The 16,892-nt window shown below is 44.4% G+C and overlaps 1 protein-coding gene across 2 annotated transcripts in view; it reads left to right on the top strand.

Annotated features, from left to right (window-relative positions):
• Positions 1–16,892, top strand: part of Srgap1 (SLIT-ROBO Rho GTPase activating protein 1) — a 283,329-nt gene that overhangs the window by 252,736 nt on the left and 13,701 nt on the right. For both annotated transcript variants that reach the window (XM_041665937.1, XM_041665936.1), the window contains exons 17-19: positions 2,850–3,074; positions 7,979–8,058; positions 15,868–16,048. In XM_041665937.1, coding sequence (XP_041521871.1) covers positions 2,850–3,074; positions 7,979–8,058; positions 15,868–16,048 — 486 coding nt within the window. The remainder of the gene's footprint in view (positions 1–2,849; positions 3,075–7,978; positions 8,059–15,867; positions 16,049–16,892) is intronic.

The raw sequence follows: 16,892 nt of genomic DNA, 5'->3' as shown, positions 1-16,892 counted from the left end.
GAATGTAAGCCGAGGGCACATTTTTTTATCTCCGGAGATCAAGGCCTTTTTATGATACATGAAAAGTCTGGAGAAACCATGGCTGCCCATAAATGCAAAATATCCAGAACACTGCTATAAATAACACTTTCCAGTGAAATATGTGTTTTTTTCTAACTTCCATGCAGAGCCCATGTCATTAATGTTTTTGTCAAAATGATGTGAACAACCTTCTCCTAGCCAAAAAAAAAAAAAAGAATTAATGTAGCCAGGATAGAGGGGGATTATAGATGGCTTAGACATCAATCCAAAGGCAGAATTTTCACACATTCGCTCTATTGAGTCCTTGTCAAGAAGAAAATATTTGTCTTGCAGTCGCTACTGTGTTGAAACGGGAATCTAAAGAGAGCACCACATTGTTTTCAAAACTCGACTCTTGATCGGGCAGCTTGGTTTTCAGTGCTGTTGCTTGCTGAGCGGGTTCCACTGCAGGCCTGCCTCCCTCAAAGCCATCTAAACGTCGTTTCGCTTTGCCAGGTTGCAGTTAAGCAGCTAGAAGGGCAGAGAGTTTATTCCAGAGTCAACTGCTAAGTGAACAGAGGGCGATGTGTTCTCAGCTTAGTACGGGGTCTCCCTTCTTCAAATCAGGATTTTTTTTTTCACCTGTGATTCAATGGCGTTTCGCGCTCACAGAAGCCACAGAGACTCATGACAACCCTGCTAGCTAGTTCGAAAATCAAGCCCACTCCGATTGGCCACAAGAGCCACGGAGTATACACTAGGGAATTACATACAGGGGGAGCGGAGCGAAGCTCTGCCGCTCACCCTAGGGTACCGAAAACATTCCCAAAGGATGGTAGGAAGCCATATGGAGAGAAGTGCTACCTGAAAATGGATATGAACTGTGCCTACCGTAACAGATGCTGCCCGTGGCTACCCTTGACTAAGCTTGGTCACCCAAGCAGCTGTCAGAGCCCAGGATTGCCTTGAAAATACACGCTTCCCCTCCCTCGACTGATGTGTACCCCCAGGAGGCCAGCAGTGCAGTTCTGTGAGTTTTTCTGACACTCCAGAATGAAACTAATGACCCACAATGACCTAGGAAAGCAGTGTTCGAACCAAGAAAGTTCTAGAGGCCTGAATGCAACTCTTGGTGAAGAATTGAATGGCAAATATCTCCTGAGTCAGGCAGCTGGCACTATTTGTTGGTTCTGCCCACAGATGCCAGCACTTGCCCCTAAGGACAGATGAGGGCCCCCACCTCAGCCCAGGGATCAACTGTTCTTTTTTTCTGTAAAATCAAAACTTGGAAATCACAGGTTTTTAACTCAAGTTTATATTCTTCAAGCCCGGACTAAAACAAAGACCTAGAAAAATTAAGCCTGACGCTTCCCACTGAGCTCAGGTGTGAATTTTGAAAATTCGACAGTTTTTATTCTGAATCTTGCTTCTTCCCCCGACCCTGTGTTTCAAGATGATCTGTCACTCAGTTGCCTGGTGGCAATGTGAAGGGGTTTTTTTTATTGTATATTTGAGAAATGGCAGAAGGGAGGGCATATGGTAGCCACGGGGATCATTCTTTGCGTTTTTCTCTCTCTCCACTATCTTCTCTCCACTAAAGGCTGAAGTGTCACGTCGGATGGTGTCTTAGATTCTTTGTGTCTGTCACCATCTCACAAAGGCAGCTGAGTCTCCTTTTTCCTTCCACTTGTCATCTGCTCACCCGCATTTTATAGTTCCTTTTGTGGGTGACATTCTATACACTGAGAGATAATGCCTCTAAACTCTCCAAAGAATTGCAAATTCCCTGTGTGTTAGAGGCCAGACATTAAAGAGCTGGCTGGCTGGGAGTCGCTTGTGAAATAGCTGTAATATTTCATTAAAAATATCATAAATATCTGTAATACTGAGTTTAGACATTAGTCTCAGACACCCAGCAATGTCCCCAGAGCTTCCCTATCTTAGATGGGACAATAAGAGAGTTAAAGATTTGCCCTTTGTCTTGTTCCTTTCAGCATCTTTTGTGGCATAAAGGGACACAGACACACAGAGAAGGTTATCAACTCACAGTGTTCCTTACCTCCTCGAAAAATTTTTTAAAAAAAAGATGGTTGTGCTTTTATTCTAGTTTTTAAAAATTTTTTTTACAAGATTTCTAAGTGGGGGGGAGTTGAAAACTAAGATACCTCTGAGAGGTGAGGCAGATGTAAAGACACCATGACCGTATGGCTTTATGGAAATTGGACGGCACAGCGCAGAGCCACTAAAGCTGCATTTGTGAACCTCCACCTTAACATTTACGGGTGAAACGCTCTTCTTGGCCCTTATCTCTGTTACAGCTGATGTTTTAGACTCAGGACTTTAGGAAAAGCACCTCTCCCTCACACAAAGAGGATGTCTGCTCCCCTCATTTCCTACCTAGTGGGTCGTAGTCATCTTACTCTGTTTGGGGTTCAATTAAGTGGGATGGGTATCATTTTTCCTCTAATGACTTAAAAAAAATAAATTGCTTAATCCATGTTTTCAAAATATGAGGTAAGGGTGCTGGAGGGACAGCTCGGTCATGAAGACTATGCCCTACTCTTCCATAGGATGTGAGTTCAGATCCCAGCACCCACATCTGGTGAGTCAACACAACCAGCTGTAACTCCAGCTCCAGGGGACCTGGCATGCCCTTAGGCCCTCCCAGGCCACCTGCGCAGTTATGTGTGCACACACACAAACACACACGCACATGCAAATGCACACACATACATACAAATGCATAACACACTTTTTTTAGTAAAATAAATTCAAAATACAAAGTATCCTATTAAGCACTCTCTTTCCCCAGCTCCCCTTTGACAAGTTCTTCTTGCTTCCGTCTGCAGCCTTTCCCAGTACAGCGATGAGAACATGATGGACCCTTACAATCTGGCCATCTGCTTCGGCCCAACACTGATGCCTGTTCCAGAAATACAGGACCAAGTATCCTGCCAGGCACACGTGAACGAAATCGTGAAGACCATCATCATCCATCATGAGACCATCTTCCCAGATGCTAAAGAGCTGGATGGCCCCGTGTATGAGAAGTGTATGGCTGGAGGCGACTACTGGTGGGTGCACGAACAGAGTCCTCCCTCTCAGGGACACATCGCTACCGACTGGATGATAAAAAGGGGTTTAATGGCCTTGCTGCTGAATCACAACCTGAGTTCAGATCCCCAGCACCTACGTTAAAGTTAGGTACAGCATTGTGTCTGTAACCCCAGCAGTGAGGCGCAAAAGCAGAGGGTGCCGGGAGCTCACTGGCTCTCCAGCTTCTCTAGACAGCGAACTCCAGGTTCAGTAAGAGACCCTGTTTCAAAATATAAGGGAGGAAACAGTAGAGGAAGACATTGGTCACAGGCTCTAGCTTCTCTGCACACACACATGAGCCACTACACTAGCATACACATGCATACACTACATGTGCACACATGAGCCGCTACACCAGCATACACCACACACACACACACACACACACACACACACGGCTCTAGCTTCTTTCTACGTGCACACGCATGAGCCACTACACCAGCATAAACATGCATACACCATATATACACACACATACACAAAATATAAAATGAATTGCCCATAAGCTATCAATGCTTCTAAATTTTTTTAAAGAATAAACAGCAACAATAGCATTTAAGTTAGAACAGTGAAATCCATGGCAATGGGGGCTTTATTATGGAAGCATACTGTCAGACTTTTGTAGATAATTTTGACCTATTTGGCCCTCTGTAAAGAATAAGGGCTTTTTTTTTTAAGAGTTTGTTTATATAAGGGTGTGCTTAGCAGAGCACTGGCCAGCCTGGTCTACATAGAGAGTTCCAGGACAGGCAGGGCAGCATAGAGAAACCTAAGCGAGAGACACAGAGACAAAGCCTAGGAATGTTGATGCCAGAGAGATAGAGACAGAGAGACAGGCAGAGACAGAGAGACAGACAGACAGGCAGAGACACAGAAACAAAGCCTAGGAATGTTGATGCCAGAGAGACAGAGACAGAGAGACAGGGAGAGATTAATTTTTAGTACTATACTAAATCAAGAAATGATGACTGACTGAATTAACAGACTTCACTTCCATTCTTGGGTTTTATTTGGGTCTGGGTTTTGGTTTCTCAGTGCCAGGGATCAGACACCTTGTGTGTGCATGGCCTAATCTGTGTCCCCAGCCTAATCAGATAGGTTGATTACAGGACAAATACCTTGATACTCTCTTTTCGTAGGAGCTCCATCAATCAAATACATTTTTATTCTTATTGATTTTCATTTTCACTTTTACAAGTAAGTCTTATAGTAGTATGGGTCATTATGAACAAGTATATAGTAATATGTTTTGAGACTAAAAAATTTTAACATGGTGTCACTTCCCAACCAAGTACATGAGTAAGAGTGGAGTCAGTTGAGTAACTCTAAAGGGCGGAAATCTTAAAATGTCTGTGCTCGGTATTTGATTATTGATATGTGTGTTTCAGTCATTTTTCTATAAATCATCAATAACAAAAGAAGGCTCCAGCCTTCAGGCCCTCTGCTATGCCGGCTAGTCTGGGCACTTGTTTATCAGTGGTTTATTTACCATGAATACTCTTCAAAATAAGAGGTCAAGGAGTACACCCAAAGGTTAATATTTAGTATTGATAGTATTTAATAGTAACTGGGAACAGCCCAGGGATCTTGGTCTATTCTACGTTACTGTGATAGAGTACCACAGGCTGCGTCATTTAGAAAGAAGGAACTTCTCACAGTTACAGAGGCTAGGAGGTCTCATAGGGAGACCTTCCTGTTCTCTAACAAGGTAGACAGTATCAAATGATGAGGACGAGAACAGAGCATGCTCAGAACTCTGTGACCCCTCCATGACCTCAGCGCCCTTGAATTTCCCCACTTGGACCCACTTGAGAATATCCACGTGGAAATTGGGGGTTCCAATTCCAATGCATGAATTTTGGAGGACTCAGTGGAATCATAACAGCGATGCATCTGGTTCCAAAACACGCGAGTCTTCCCAGGGTAGCTCTGAAGGAGACACACCTACATTCTTTATTCTGCACCCTTCTCAAGAGACCCCTGAGTCCCATTCCCTTACCCAGACTGCGGAGATGTGGAACAAGTACCTAAGAGATAAGAAAATAACAGAAAATGCTTCTTCCCCCCCCCCACCTAAGTCATATACAGTGTGGTGGTTAAGAAAACTGGGTGTTAAAAATATTAAAGCCGGGCGGTGGTGGCACACACCTTTGATCCCAGCACTTGGGAGGCAGAGGCAAGTAGATCTCTGTGAGATTGAGGCCAGCCTGGTCTACAAGAGCTAGTTCCAGGACAGGCTCCAAAAACTACAGAGAAACCCTGTCAAAAAAAAAAAAAAAAGGAAAAAAAGAAAATTGGGTGTTGCTATTTCCAGAAGTACTACTTTCATAATTAGGAGCCAAGCATTTTTCTGTGCCGTAGTGGCAATGTTATCCATGGAATTCAATTCAGCAATATTGACGGGCATGTGTATGACAGGTGCCAACTAAAGTCTTCCTCTGGGAAAGTAAGAGAACGAATCCAATCATGCCGAGACACATAGCTTCATTTTCAGTCTTATTTACTTTGAGGCCAGTGTGGGAGCTATGCTCGGCACTCCCCCAGGTGTAGGGCTGTTGTAAGTACGATCTGCTGCCACCTTTTCTGTTGTGTCAAAAAGACAAGGTGTGTGGATACCCAGTGTGTGCAGACTGGATCCAGAGCGTGGTTGCTGCTGCTTTTGCCAAAAAGGCCTTTGAAATGGCCTTGTAGCCAGTAGCATGGACTAGAGAATGTTCTGTTTACAGTGTTTCCATGGGAACCTGTGTGCATGTTATACAGGTGTGTGTTACACAGTGTTTCCATGGGAGCCTGTGTGCATGTTATACAGGTGTGTCTTACACATTGTTTCCATGGGAACCTGTGTGTGTGTTATACTAGTGTGTGAGAAGGACCTCAGGTGTCTTACTCTATCACGCTCCACCTCACTCCTGAAACAGGTCTCTCTGACCTGGAGCTAGGATGGTGGTCAGCCCCATCTGGCCTCCTGGCACTGGGCTGCAGGAACACACGGCCTTGGTGGGTGCTGGGGATTCAAACCCAGGTCCTCATGCTTAGGCGGCAAGCACTTTTACCCACTAGACCATCTTCCCCAGTCCAGCGCCACTCTTTCTAAACACAAAATCAGGAATACAGCAGTTTCCCCTGTCCCCAGTTCTTAAAGGAAGTTTTAGAGTAACACTGGGCTGGTATTCGTGGCCAGTACCTTTGATTAGCAAACACCGGAAGGCAAATAGTGGTAGCGATGTTAAAGTTGCAAAGCAGGATAGCAAACGTCGTGCTTCTCATGCAGAAATGAAATAGTTGCATGTGAACTGGTAACAGAAAAGATGCGACAATCACCTCACAGATGCCGAAGGACTCTCAATTTATATGTAGGTAAAATGATGAACTTGCAAAAACTTCCCAGTCTGTTGAGCAATAAGCAAACATATTCTGCCTGAAATCAGCTAATCTGTATTTATTTAAGTAGAAATTATTTGTAATACTTTTGGTTTTCTGTACGTAAACTTCTGTCATAATAGTATTGTAAAAGATACAATACACATACACACATATATCCTACACACACACACATACATGCACCTACACATGCACAAATACACATGTGCACACACACATATATACACACATGCATGTATATACATATGCATGCATCTGTACTTGCACACATACACACATGTATACTCACACACATACATGCACACAAATACATGCAAACCCACATGTACATACATATATGCATACACATATGTATACGTACAAAAAAGTTTTAGTTCCTTATCCTGTTGCTGTGGTAAAACACAGACAAAAGCAACTTGAGGGTAAAAGGGTTTGTTCTGCCTCACAATTCTGGGGTGTTGATCGTGGCAGCAGAGGCTCAGTTCCAGGGTACAGTCCATCACGGCAGCAGAGGACAGTTCCGGGGTACAGTCCATCACGGCAGCAGAGGACAGTTCCGGGGTACAGTCCATCACAGCAGCAGAGGACTGTTCCGGGGTACAGTCCATCACGGCAGCAGAGAACAGTTCTGGGGTACAGTCCATCACAGCAGCAGAGAACAGTTCTGGGGTACAGTCCATCACGGCATCAGAGGCACAGTTCCGGGGTACAGTCCATCACAGCAGCAGAGGACAGTTCTGGGGTACAGTCCATCACGGCAGCAGAGGCTATTTCCGGGGTACAGTCTATCACGGCAGCAGAGGCTCAGTTCCGGGGTGTAGTCCATCGATCACAACAGCAGAGGCTCAGTTCCGAGGTAAAGTCCATCACGGCAGCAGAGGACAGTTACGGGGTACAGTCCATCGATCACAGCAGCAGAGGACAGTTCCGGGGTACAGTCCATCACGGCAGCAGAGGACAGTTCCGGGGTACAGTCCATCGATCACAGCAGCAGAGGACAGTTCCGGGGTACAGTCCATCACAGCAGCAGAGGACAGTTCCGGGGTACAGTCCATCGATCACAGCAGCAGAGGCACAGTTCTGGGGTGTAGTCCATCATGGCAGCAGAGGTGTGAGCCAGCTGCTCAGAACACATCAGCACTCAGGAAGCCTTAAAGGGACTACCATCCTCCTTTTCTGCCATCCAGGACCCCACTCTTAGGGTGGGTCTTCCCACCTGTCCTCACCTAACCAGAGAGTCCCTCACAGGCTCGCCCCAAGTCCGGTCGCTTAGGTTATTCTAGAGCTCCCCAACGTCGATGCTGACTTACGATACCTGTCATACACCTACGTGTCCACATGCGCACCCACAGAGCCAGGTGGTAATTAATGGAGGCTCTGGCATTCTGTGGTCGGATTATCCAGGCGTGTTTCTGCACTAGGAGTCGTGTTTTCCTTGCTGTCTTAGTTACTCATTTACTTAATTACTCACTCTGGTTTCATATGCATTTTTACCCAACAGCGACAGCCCATACAGTGAGCATGGTACACTGGAGGAAGTGGACCAGGACGCCGGCACCGAGCCCCACACCAGTGAAGACGGTAAGTCCCCCGCTGGGGCTACTGTGGGTTGCTTTTGTTTTTTGTCGGAACAGGAGAGTTTCCAGGCTTCTCTTAGTTGATTTGGTGCGATTCAGCTTGGTATTCTTTTTTTGCTCGTGTTGTATATCAGAACTGGTTCTGTGCCTTCCACATGTCTTCTCTGCTCCGAAGTGTATCTTTTTGTGTGCTTGTTTGAAGGCAGGAGGGTTTTATCGGTTTTCTGTGTTTTGTTTTTCATGCTGGGTCAACGTTAAGAAATCCTTCTAACCCCTGAGCGAATGAAGACAGTCCTTGCCTTTCATAGTAACAGACTCCCTCCTCATGGAGTTTAAATACACCATAGTGTTCTTGTGACCATAGACTGGCACTGCACACCAGATCTCTAGGGCATGTCCACCTTGCCTGACGGAAACTGTGTTCCTACTGAAGGGTGACTCCCTGTGTCACCTCTCCCCAGCCCTCAGCAACCTCCATACCCTTTGACTCTATGAATGTGACCCTTTTAGGCTCTTAGTATAAGTGGAGCCATGCAGTAGACTAGCTTATTGCTCACTTCAGGTCCACCTGCGTTGCCACATGTTGGAGTACTTTCTTCTTCAGAAAGCCTGCCCAGCATCCTCTGCGCGTCCATTTCACACTCTATCCATCCGTCTTCTTCTGGGAACTGTCTCCACGTCTTCCCTCTGGTGACGAGTACTGCAGGGACCTCTTTGAGATTCTAGTTTCGGTTCTTTTGGATGAGTATCTGAATTCTAGGTTGTATAATCACTCTAATTTTTAAGGACCTGCTCCCCATTCCATGTTCCATAGCATCCGTACCATTTGTGTAGACCCACCAACAGGATGAATGCAGAGGGTTCACCTGCCTCCAGCCCTTGACATTGTTGTCTTTAGCAGGGAGCCCTCCTCACAGCATCAGGAGTAACTCACTGTGGTTTTGATTTTCCCATCCTTGGTGATAATGGTGTTAGCCATATGCTACGTCCGCTATGGTCTTGTATTCTTTTTGAATTCCTTCAAAAATTGGTTTTTCATATAGTGCTTATTCTTATGGAGGTTATGCTATGAGGTAGGGGTCATTTACTTTTCCTGCCCGTAGAGACATAGCTGTCACACCTGTCCCCATGCCAGCTGGCCTTTCACGGCATTATAAACCAGGTGCCTTCTATGTGTGAAGGCTCCTCCTGTGTTCTGTCCTTCCCACTGGCCTACCTCGACCACTGTCTTCACGTGAGACCTTTTAATTAACCGGAACAGAAAGCAGAGCAAGATCTCAGGTTTTGTCCTTTTTACTGCTCTTGATCCTTTCCCATTCTACTTAAATTTTAGGCTCTGTTTTTCAAACCCTTAAAAAGGGTTTAATATGTAAAACCCTGCAGAGAGGCGAGCCACAGCTGCCCTTGTTTTACAGATGTTGACACAGAGAGAACTGCTGTTCTACACTCTTTATAGCTCAGCCCACGAGCATATTTCCAATTGTTTGGTATCTCCAAATTAACTCTGATATGTTATTTTAAGAGACCATTTCTTTTTCTGACTTTTACAGTTGAGTGCTTAGCCCTAATTTTTAACACTTTCTCTATGGTGCTAAGGTTGGGCCCATGACTTTTCTTCCTGTGAAAAAAAAATATTCAACCACCAGTCTTTGGGGGTTTTTCTTGTTGTTTTGTTGTTGTTGTTGTTGTTTTTGTTGTTGAGACAGGGTCTTGCCAGGCAGTGATGGTGCAAGCCATTATTAATCACAGAACTCGACAGGCAGGGGTAGATGGATCTCTGTGAGTTCAAGGCCAGCCTGGTCTACAGAGCGAGTTCCAGGACAGCTAGGACTACACAGAGAAACTCTAACTCAAAGCAAAATGAAATGAAACGAAGTGTTGCTGTATGATAGAGACCTACTATAAACAAACTCCTCCCAGTCTGCCTTGGAGAGCTGGGATTGTCGGCATTACCACCGTGTCCTTGAATACATAACGTGAGATTTCCGAGAGCCTCTCTAGCTTGCAATTCTCCTTTCACCCACTGAACTCTTACCTCTGTCTTTATTCCTTTGCCGTCCACCTGGTGTACTTACCACATCTGCTGCTTGGTCATTGGGGGTTTTGTTTTGTGTGTGTGTGTGTGTGTGTGTGTGTTTTTTTTTTTTTTTCTGTTTAAGCTCCTGGATCTTTAGTCCTAAATATCAGTTTTTCCACTATTTCACGTTATATGTCTGATAATTCTGACACATTTTCCGAACCTTCCGTTAGCGCTCACTTATTAGGTCTTGTTTTCTAGCGTGCATGTAGATTTTTGATGTGTGTCTTAGAACCTCATGAAGATAGCCTCCTCCGATGAATCCTTCATCTATTCCTCCCAGAGGCACAGCAGCCTATAATATGACGTCTATTTTTAGCTTGAAGGTTTTCACATCCCAGGTGTTATGAGTTTCCAAACCAGCCTAAGGACCACAATACACTTGGGAGTCTCAGAGATGGTGTGTACCAAAGCCTTGAGACGGTTCTTCCCTGAAGACGGTGGGGCAGAGGTGTACACTGAGGGAGATGGTAATGGCCTGCAGAAAGAGTTGCAAGACAGTGGGGTTCCAGGATGTCACCCTAAAGTTCGTTAGGACATGAAGAGGACAGCTCTTCTGGTAGGGCGGGAGGACACCCAGGCTGCCATGTCAAACAGATCCCAGGTTTGACTTCCTTGAAGACCAACAGAGATCTACACGTGATGGCTCACATGTCCAGTCGTGTCCCTAGATCTCGTTCTGGCCTTTGATTCTCCCTCCTGACTGATGGCTTAGGACTGTAACTGTAAAAGCTGGAGTTTTAGCAGGAGAGTAACTAGGGCCTTTAGTGCGGCATTGATTATCTGCTGAGAAAGAAAAAATTTTTTCATTGTGGTCCTTTTTATTGAAAATGAATTTTTTTCATACAGTGTATCTGATCATGGTTTCCCCTCCCCGCTGTCCTCCCCCATCCTCAGCTTCCCACTCTATGCCTTTGTGTGTCTCATTAGAAGACAAAATAAAACAAAAAAAAGTCAAAGCATGAGAAACACATACACAAAACCCATAAAAACATAAAATTGGAAACCATAGCATATAAACAAAAAACCCAGCAAGGTGAAAATGCCCAAACAAAGCAATAGGAAACAAAAGGAACCTCCAAAAATCCCACTGAGTTTTATTTTGTGTTCGCTATCTACTGCAAGGCATGAATCCTGCCCTTAAGTGTGGTTTGTATGCCCAGTGAGACTCTTGGGGAAAACTAATTCTTCCCTTGTAATTGTCAATTGGAGATAGGTTCTGGGTGAGGAATGGGGCTTGTGCCCACTTCCCCCTCTCATCTGACCTGGACCTGTGCGTGCTGCCACAGTCTCTGTGAGTTCTTGTGTGTGTCAGTCCTGTTGTGTCCAGACGACGCTGGTTTCCTAGTGCCCTCCGTCTCCCCTGGCTCTTACACCCTTTCCACTTCTGCTTCTGAAGGCTTTACAAGTGCCGAGGAGAGGGATTTGATGGAGACGTCACATTTAGGGACGAGTGCCCCAAGGTTTCTCAGATATCGTCTGGCAGTATCTCTGGGTCTCTGTTTCTGTTCTCATCCCCTGCAGGAGGAAGCTTCTCTGAGAATGGCCGAGCACGGCCCTGATCTGTGGGTGCAGCAGAATGCCATTATGAGCAATTTTACTCCTCCATTCCTTCAGGAGAGCAGTAGTGTTTGGTTAGCCCTTAGGTTCATTTCCCTTGTCCAGTTTCAGGCTCCTTGGCCACTGGAGCAGTGTCAGACCCAAGTCTGTCTCATGGAGTGGGCCATAAACCTTTGCTCCTTTTGAAAGTGGGATGAAATGGCATTTTCTGGGCTTAAAGGTCATTCTTTCTAGTGAGAGCTCATATTTCTAAGATGTTTCTGAACATTTCTGAGCCCCTACCTCTGATACCATTCTTTTCCTTGCTAGGTTTATCTGTTTCTCTCTCTGTTCATTCCTTTTTTTTTTCCCCTGCTGACCTCTGAATGTTCCTTTGCTTTCTATTGTGGAGGAAAAGCTTAGGCAAAGCCCCTCCTCCTCTCTCCCCACCTACCAGTTCCACTTCACTCCACCTGTCAAATTTTTGCCCCTTGACTACAAGAGAGAGTCTTTGTTGCACACGCAACAGTGTGGATCTCATTTTGATCACGGCCACCACTTTTGCAGGAAGGAAAAGCGTTGCTTTCAAAGAACATGTTCTTACCCACAGCCACACCCTTCCGAGTTCCGTAGCTGAATTAACTGGAATCGTAGCTAAATGAATGGCCTTTTTGACCACCAAACAGTGTGTTTTCTTTTCTCTATCACGGTATCACTACAGAGACCAAGTTCTGTTTTCAAGATAGGCTATCACAGAACAAAGCTCGTCTCCGCAAGGGCGATAGATGACAGATCTAGAAGGAAGCGTATTAGGGATAAGGAAGTTCCCAAGAGAAGGTGCAACATTATACATCACACTAAACTTCCAACATGAACATTGGACTCGGTAGCACCAGACCGTCCAGGCAGCCACTCCGCTGAGTCCGCTTCCCCTTTGCCCGGTTAGCAGAGCCTTGCAGAAGCACTAAGTAATCACGTTACACCCTTGCTGTTATTGGTATTGATGTCAGCAGTAGCAGCATTCTGAGAAGTCTCCACAGGACCCGAAAGGACCAGAAGACTCTGTATGAAAGCGCCATGGTGCCCCGTGCCCTGGGATTGATTGCCATGCAATGCCCAGACTAAGATGACTGTAAATAGCATATTGATTGGCACTTGACTGTGAAATGGCTCCCAAGAGAGGACAAGGAGTCAAAATAATGAAATTGCTGAAAATTACTTGTTGATACACTAGGGTCACCAATAAAATGGTCTTCTGACACTTGCGGTCATTCTTGTACAACCTGCCCCACGGTTCAGTAAATTTAGTGAAGCTGATAATCCTGTTATGTGAAAAAGTCATGATAAAAAGATGTGACGATCACAGAGTCGTGATTCTGAAATTATTTGTGTATGCAAAGTTATTCTCGGTAGCTTTTGACCAGCATTAACATCGTAGCACTGCATGCCTAGAAGAGACATACTGAATCCCGTTTCCTTTCTCCTTGACACACTGTGCATAGATTATATATCCCGTCCTCCGATGATAGCTTTTCATTTTTTAATTAAAAATATAAATATAAGAGTATGTTGACACAAGAGTTGGCAAATCCTGTGTGGTGAAGTTACTTTTAATAAATTAGCGTGTCTTCACTCCGTGAACAGATTTGTTTCCATCCTCTGGGGAAAACTGGAGTGTGGATTTTCGTATCTCATCATCCCAGATCAACCAGGATTGATGCTTTCTCTGGAAATTCGGAACAAAGGGCCATTCCGTTTAAATGGGAAGTCCTCTCCTCTCCATTATTAAATATTTAATAGTGCTCCCACTTGTGTAGGTTTAATAAGGTGTGACTTGAGGTGATAAGCTGTTTAGTTTTCTCTACAACTTGAGGAAGGAGAAGTTTGTTTTAGCTCATAGTTCAGGAGATGTGGTCCATCGTGGTGGGGAAGACAGGGCAGTAGCATGAGTGACAGGGATCTGGTTACCCCGGTATTCAGGGAGCAGAGAATTTGACTACAATTTCACCTACCTCTATCTTCCTAGCCCTGCCCTGTCAACATCTGCCAGGCAGGCACCATATCCAGAAACTTCTTCCATTAAAGAAAGAACAGTGTCCCAAGACAGTGACACCCAACTATGGACTAACCATTAAAACTATGGGCCATGGGAACATTTCACAATCAACCCTAAGCAGGAACATCTGATATAAAGGTTTTACCTAGTTACTAAAAAGACTTATATTATTGTTCTGAATGCTCTTATACCTTTTTCCACGCAAGGCCTAGTGTTATGAGTATTGTGATATAATATTCACCTCAAACATGATCTTGAGATGATTTGCTGTAGTTGACCCAAGCCCTTGACATGAAGGTTTTTGATGTTCATTGGTGTCCTTGCTTCTGCCTTATATGTCCCAGAGAATTTTGAATTTGTCAAGTGAGTGAGAAGCCTGGCTTTCTTTATCCCAAGATTTCTCACAATTGTATAACTGACGCTACAGCGAACACAGGGATGAATAAGCTCTTTCAAATGAGTAGATTCGTTATCACAATAAATAAAAAGCTATTTCCTGGACTGTTGAGAGATGGAAGGCTTTCCTCCACCACGTTGCCTGCATATTCTAGAATATTTTGAAACTAACGCATGCCCAGGTTTTAGCAAATGAGGCATCATTCATTACACAGATGCTCCTATAAGCATGTTCTGTAAACATACACTCCTTGCATTCATTACACAGATGATCCTGTAAGCTTGTATTCTATAAGCATACACTCCTTATTTCATTTCCACTTATTCTTTTATATTATATATAATTATTATTTTATATTATATTTCATTAGACAGCCACTCCCGTCTGTTGGACAGCATGGACAAGCATGAGGGGCTGTGGGAAAGGAGGAGAAAGGCTGTGTATGGAGGACATTTCTGAAGTAGGACAGATCACAAAGCACCCTTTATAGGGGTTTAAATTAGTGGGGTTTGTCCTTTTTTCCTCTTAATATTTAATCACAAGTCAGAGCTGTATTCTAGTCCTAAGCCCAAAGTGTAATGGTTCCCCCCACCACCAAGACTTCAGATTTGTTTGCAGTGGTAAGAAAGAACACAGAGAGATATGTATATGCGTCTCTCAGTTTCCCCTCACTGGTAATATCCTATATGCATACCTGTGATAAAATGCCACAGCCAGAAAGCTGATGTCAACATAGGTCATTGACCATATTCGTATTGCACCTGTGTGGGAGTTCACTTAGTGCTGTCGTTTATCACATGTGTGGATTTATGTGACCACAATCACAGGCAACATAAAGAAGGCTTACATTAACAGGAAACGTGTGCTCCCCTTTATAGCCACAACCACTTCCTCCATCACCACCTACCGCAGCCATGGCAGCCACTAGTCGACTGCATCTCTGCCATTATGTCATTTGCGTGAATGGTACTGTACAACCTGCACCCTTTTGAGCTCTAACTTTTTAAATTTATCATAGTCTCTCCCACCAATATCTCGTGATCCCCAGAAAACAGTTTTTGGATCTGATCTATCACTTCGAGTAGGTCATTTACCGTATAATTAAATCTAAAATTTTTATGGAGAGAAAGAAAGTTTTCCTGAGCTTTAATGTTGATTTTGAGATTTCATATCTCCCCCCAAAAAAGAGTTCATGAGGAGAATAAATTTATTTAAATAGCATTTATCATGTTGATTTTGTGTATCTTTTTAAAAAACAAAAAAACTAATAAAGCCTGCTTGCTGGAATCGTGTTTTCTGCTGTTGTAAATGCAACTAACATGTTGCAGAGATGCTCCATCAATGTCAAAGGAAGGTTAGAACAACTGCAGAGAATCTTACAACCAAGGAGAGGCTTATATATCATCCTGCAAAGTCAGAATCTTTTTATTATACTGTCATTGTATCTCAAATAAGGAGTTGAGGAAGTTAAGATCTAGTGTATAATTTTTCTTTGCCTGGAAAACTGAAACAGATGACAGCTAGAGGTCTCTCTCTCTCCCTCCGTCTCTCTCTCTCTCTCTCTCTCTGTCTCTCTCTCTCTCTCTCTCTCTCTCTCTCTCTCTCTCCTGTTGCCTCTTATTGCCTCTCGTTTGATGGTTGCCCCATTCAGCCTGTTTGTAAAGCCTTGTGTTGCCCATTCAGAGACCGCGACTTGCCTTCCTGACTTCCCTGTCCCTCTGCATTTTCTGTCGTTTTTCTGTAGAGTGTGAGCCAATCGAAGCAATCGCCAAGTTTGACTATGTCGGGCGGTCTGCTAGAGAGCTGTCCTTCAAGAAGGGTGCATCCCTCCTGCTGTATCACCGCGCCTCTGAGGACTGGTGGGAAGGCAGACACAATGGCATTGATGGTCTCGTCCCTCATCAGTACATCGTGGTGCAGGACATGTGAGTAGTCTCACTTTTCAGTGGTCAGAGTAAAGGTTTTTGCCGGAAGGGAAAAAGCTAGAAATTCAGCTGGGCGGTGGTGGCGCACAGCCTTTAATCCCAGCACTCGGGAGGCAGAGGCAGGCGGATCTCTGTGAGTTCGAGGCCAGCCTGGTCTACAAGAGCTAGTTCCAGGACAGGAACCAAAAGCTACGGAGAAACCCTGTCTCGAAAAATCAAAAAAATAAATAAATAAATAAATAAAAAATAAATAAATAAAAGCTAGAAATTCAGTCTAGGGTCTTGCATATGCTGAGCAAGTGTTCAGTTCAGTTGCTGAGCTACAGCCCACTAGCTCCCGGATATTATTCTTAAGTTGACTTGAGCAATATAATAATAATAATAATAATAATAATAATAATAATAATAATAAACTACACTGGGCAGTTTTTCACCTTCCTAGTAACTTTAATGCTAAATGATTAAATAATCACTGCATATAGCTTATTTGGTAGATTTCTCTCTTGTCCTTGAAAATCTACTCTCAAATTGGCAAAGCTTTAGGAAATGTACTCAAAGAAACCAAGATAGAGCCAGTCAGCTGTTAGACTGCTTTGCCTAGCACGCACAAAGCCGTGGATCCCATCTCCAGCACACACCCACAAGTCAGGCGTGGGAGTGATGCTGTAATCCCAGACCTCAGGATTATACTGCGTGCTAGCTGCTGATGTCTTAGAACCAGCAACTGTTCATTTACCAAACTGAAGCGAGAGCTGGTGGGAGACATCTTTTGATGGTGTCTCAGAAGGCTAGCCTCTGCAGAAAGTGACTTTTGACATTAGCATTGCCGCGGTGATGCTTCTCT

The sequence above is a fragment of the Microtus oregoni genome, unplaced genomic scaffold, assembly GCF_018167655.1.
Source record: "Microtus oregoni isolate MIOR12 unplaced genomic scaffold, Mior012 000001F_ref0000356, whole genome shotgun sequence".
NCBI lineage: Eukaryota > Metazoa > Chordata > Mammalia > Rodentia > Cricetidae > Microtus > Microtus oregoni.
Note: the sequence above shows the minus strand (reverse complement) of the source record. Positions and strands in the feature narration are given on the sequence as shown.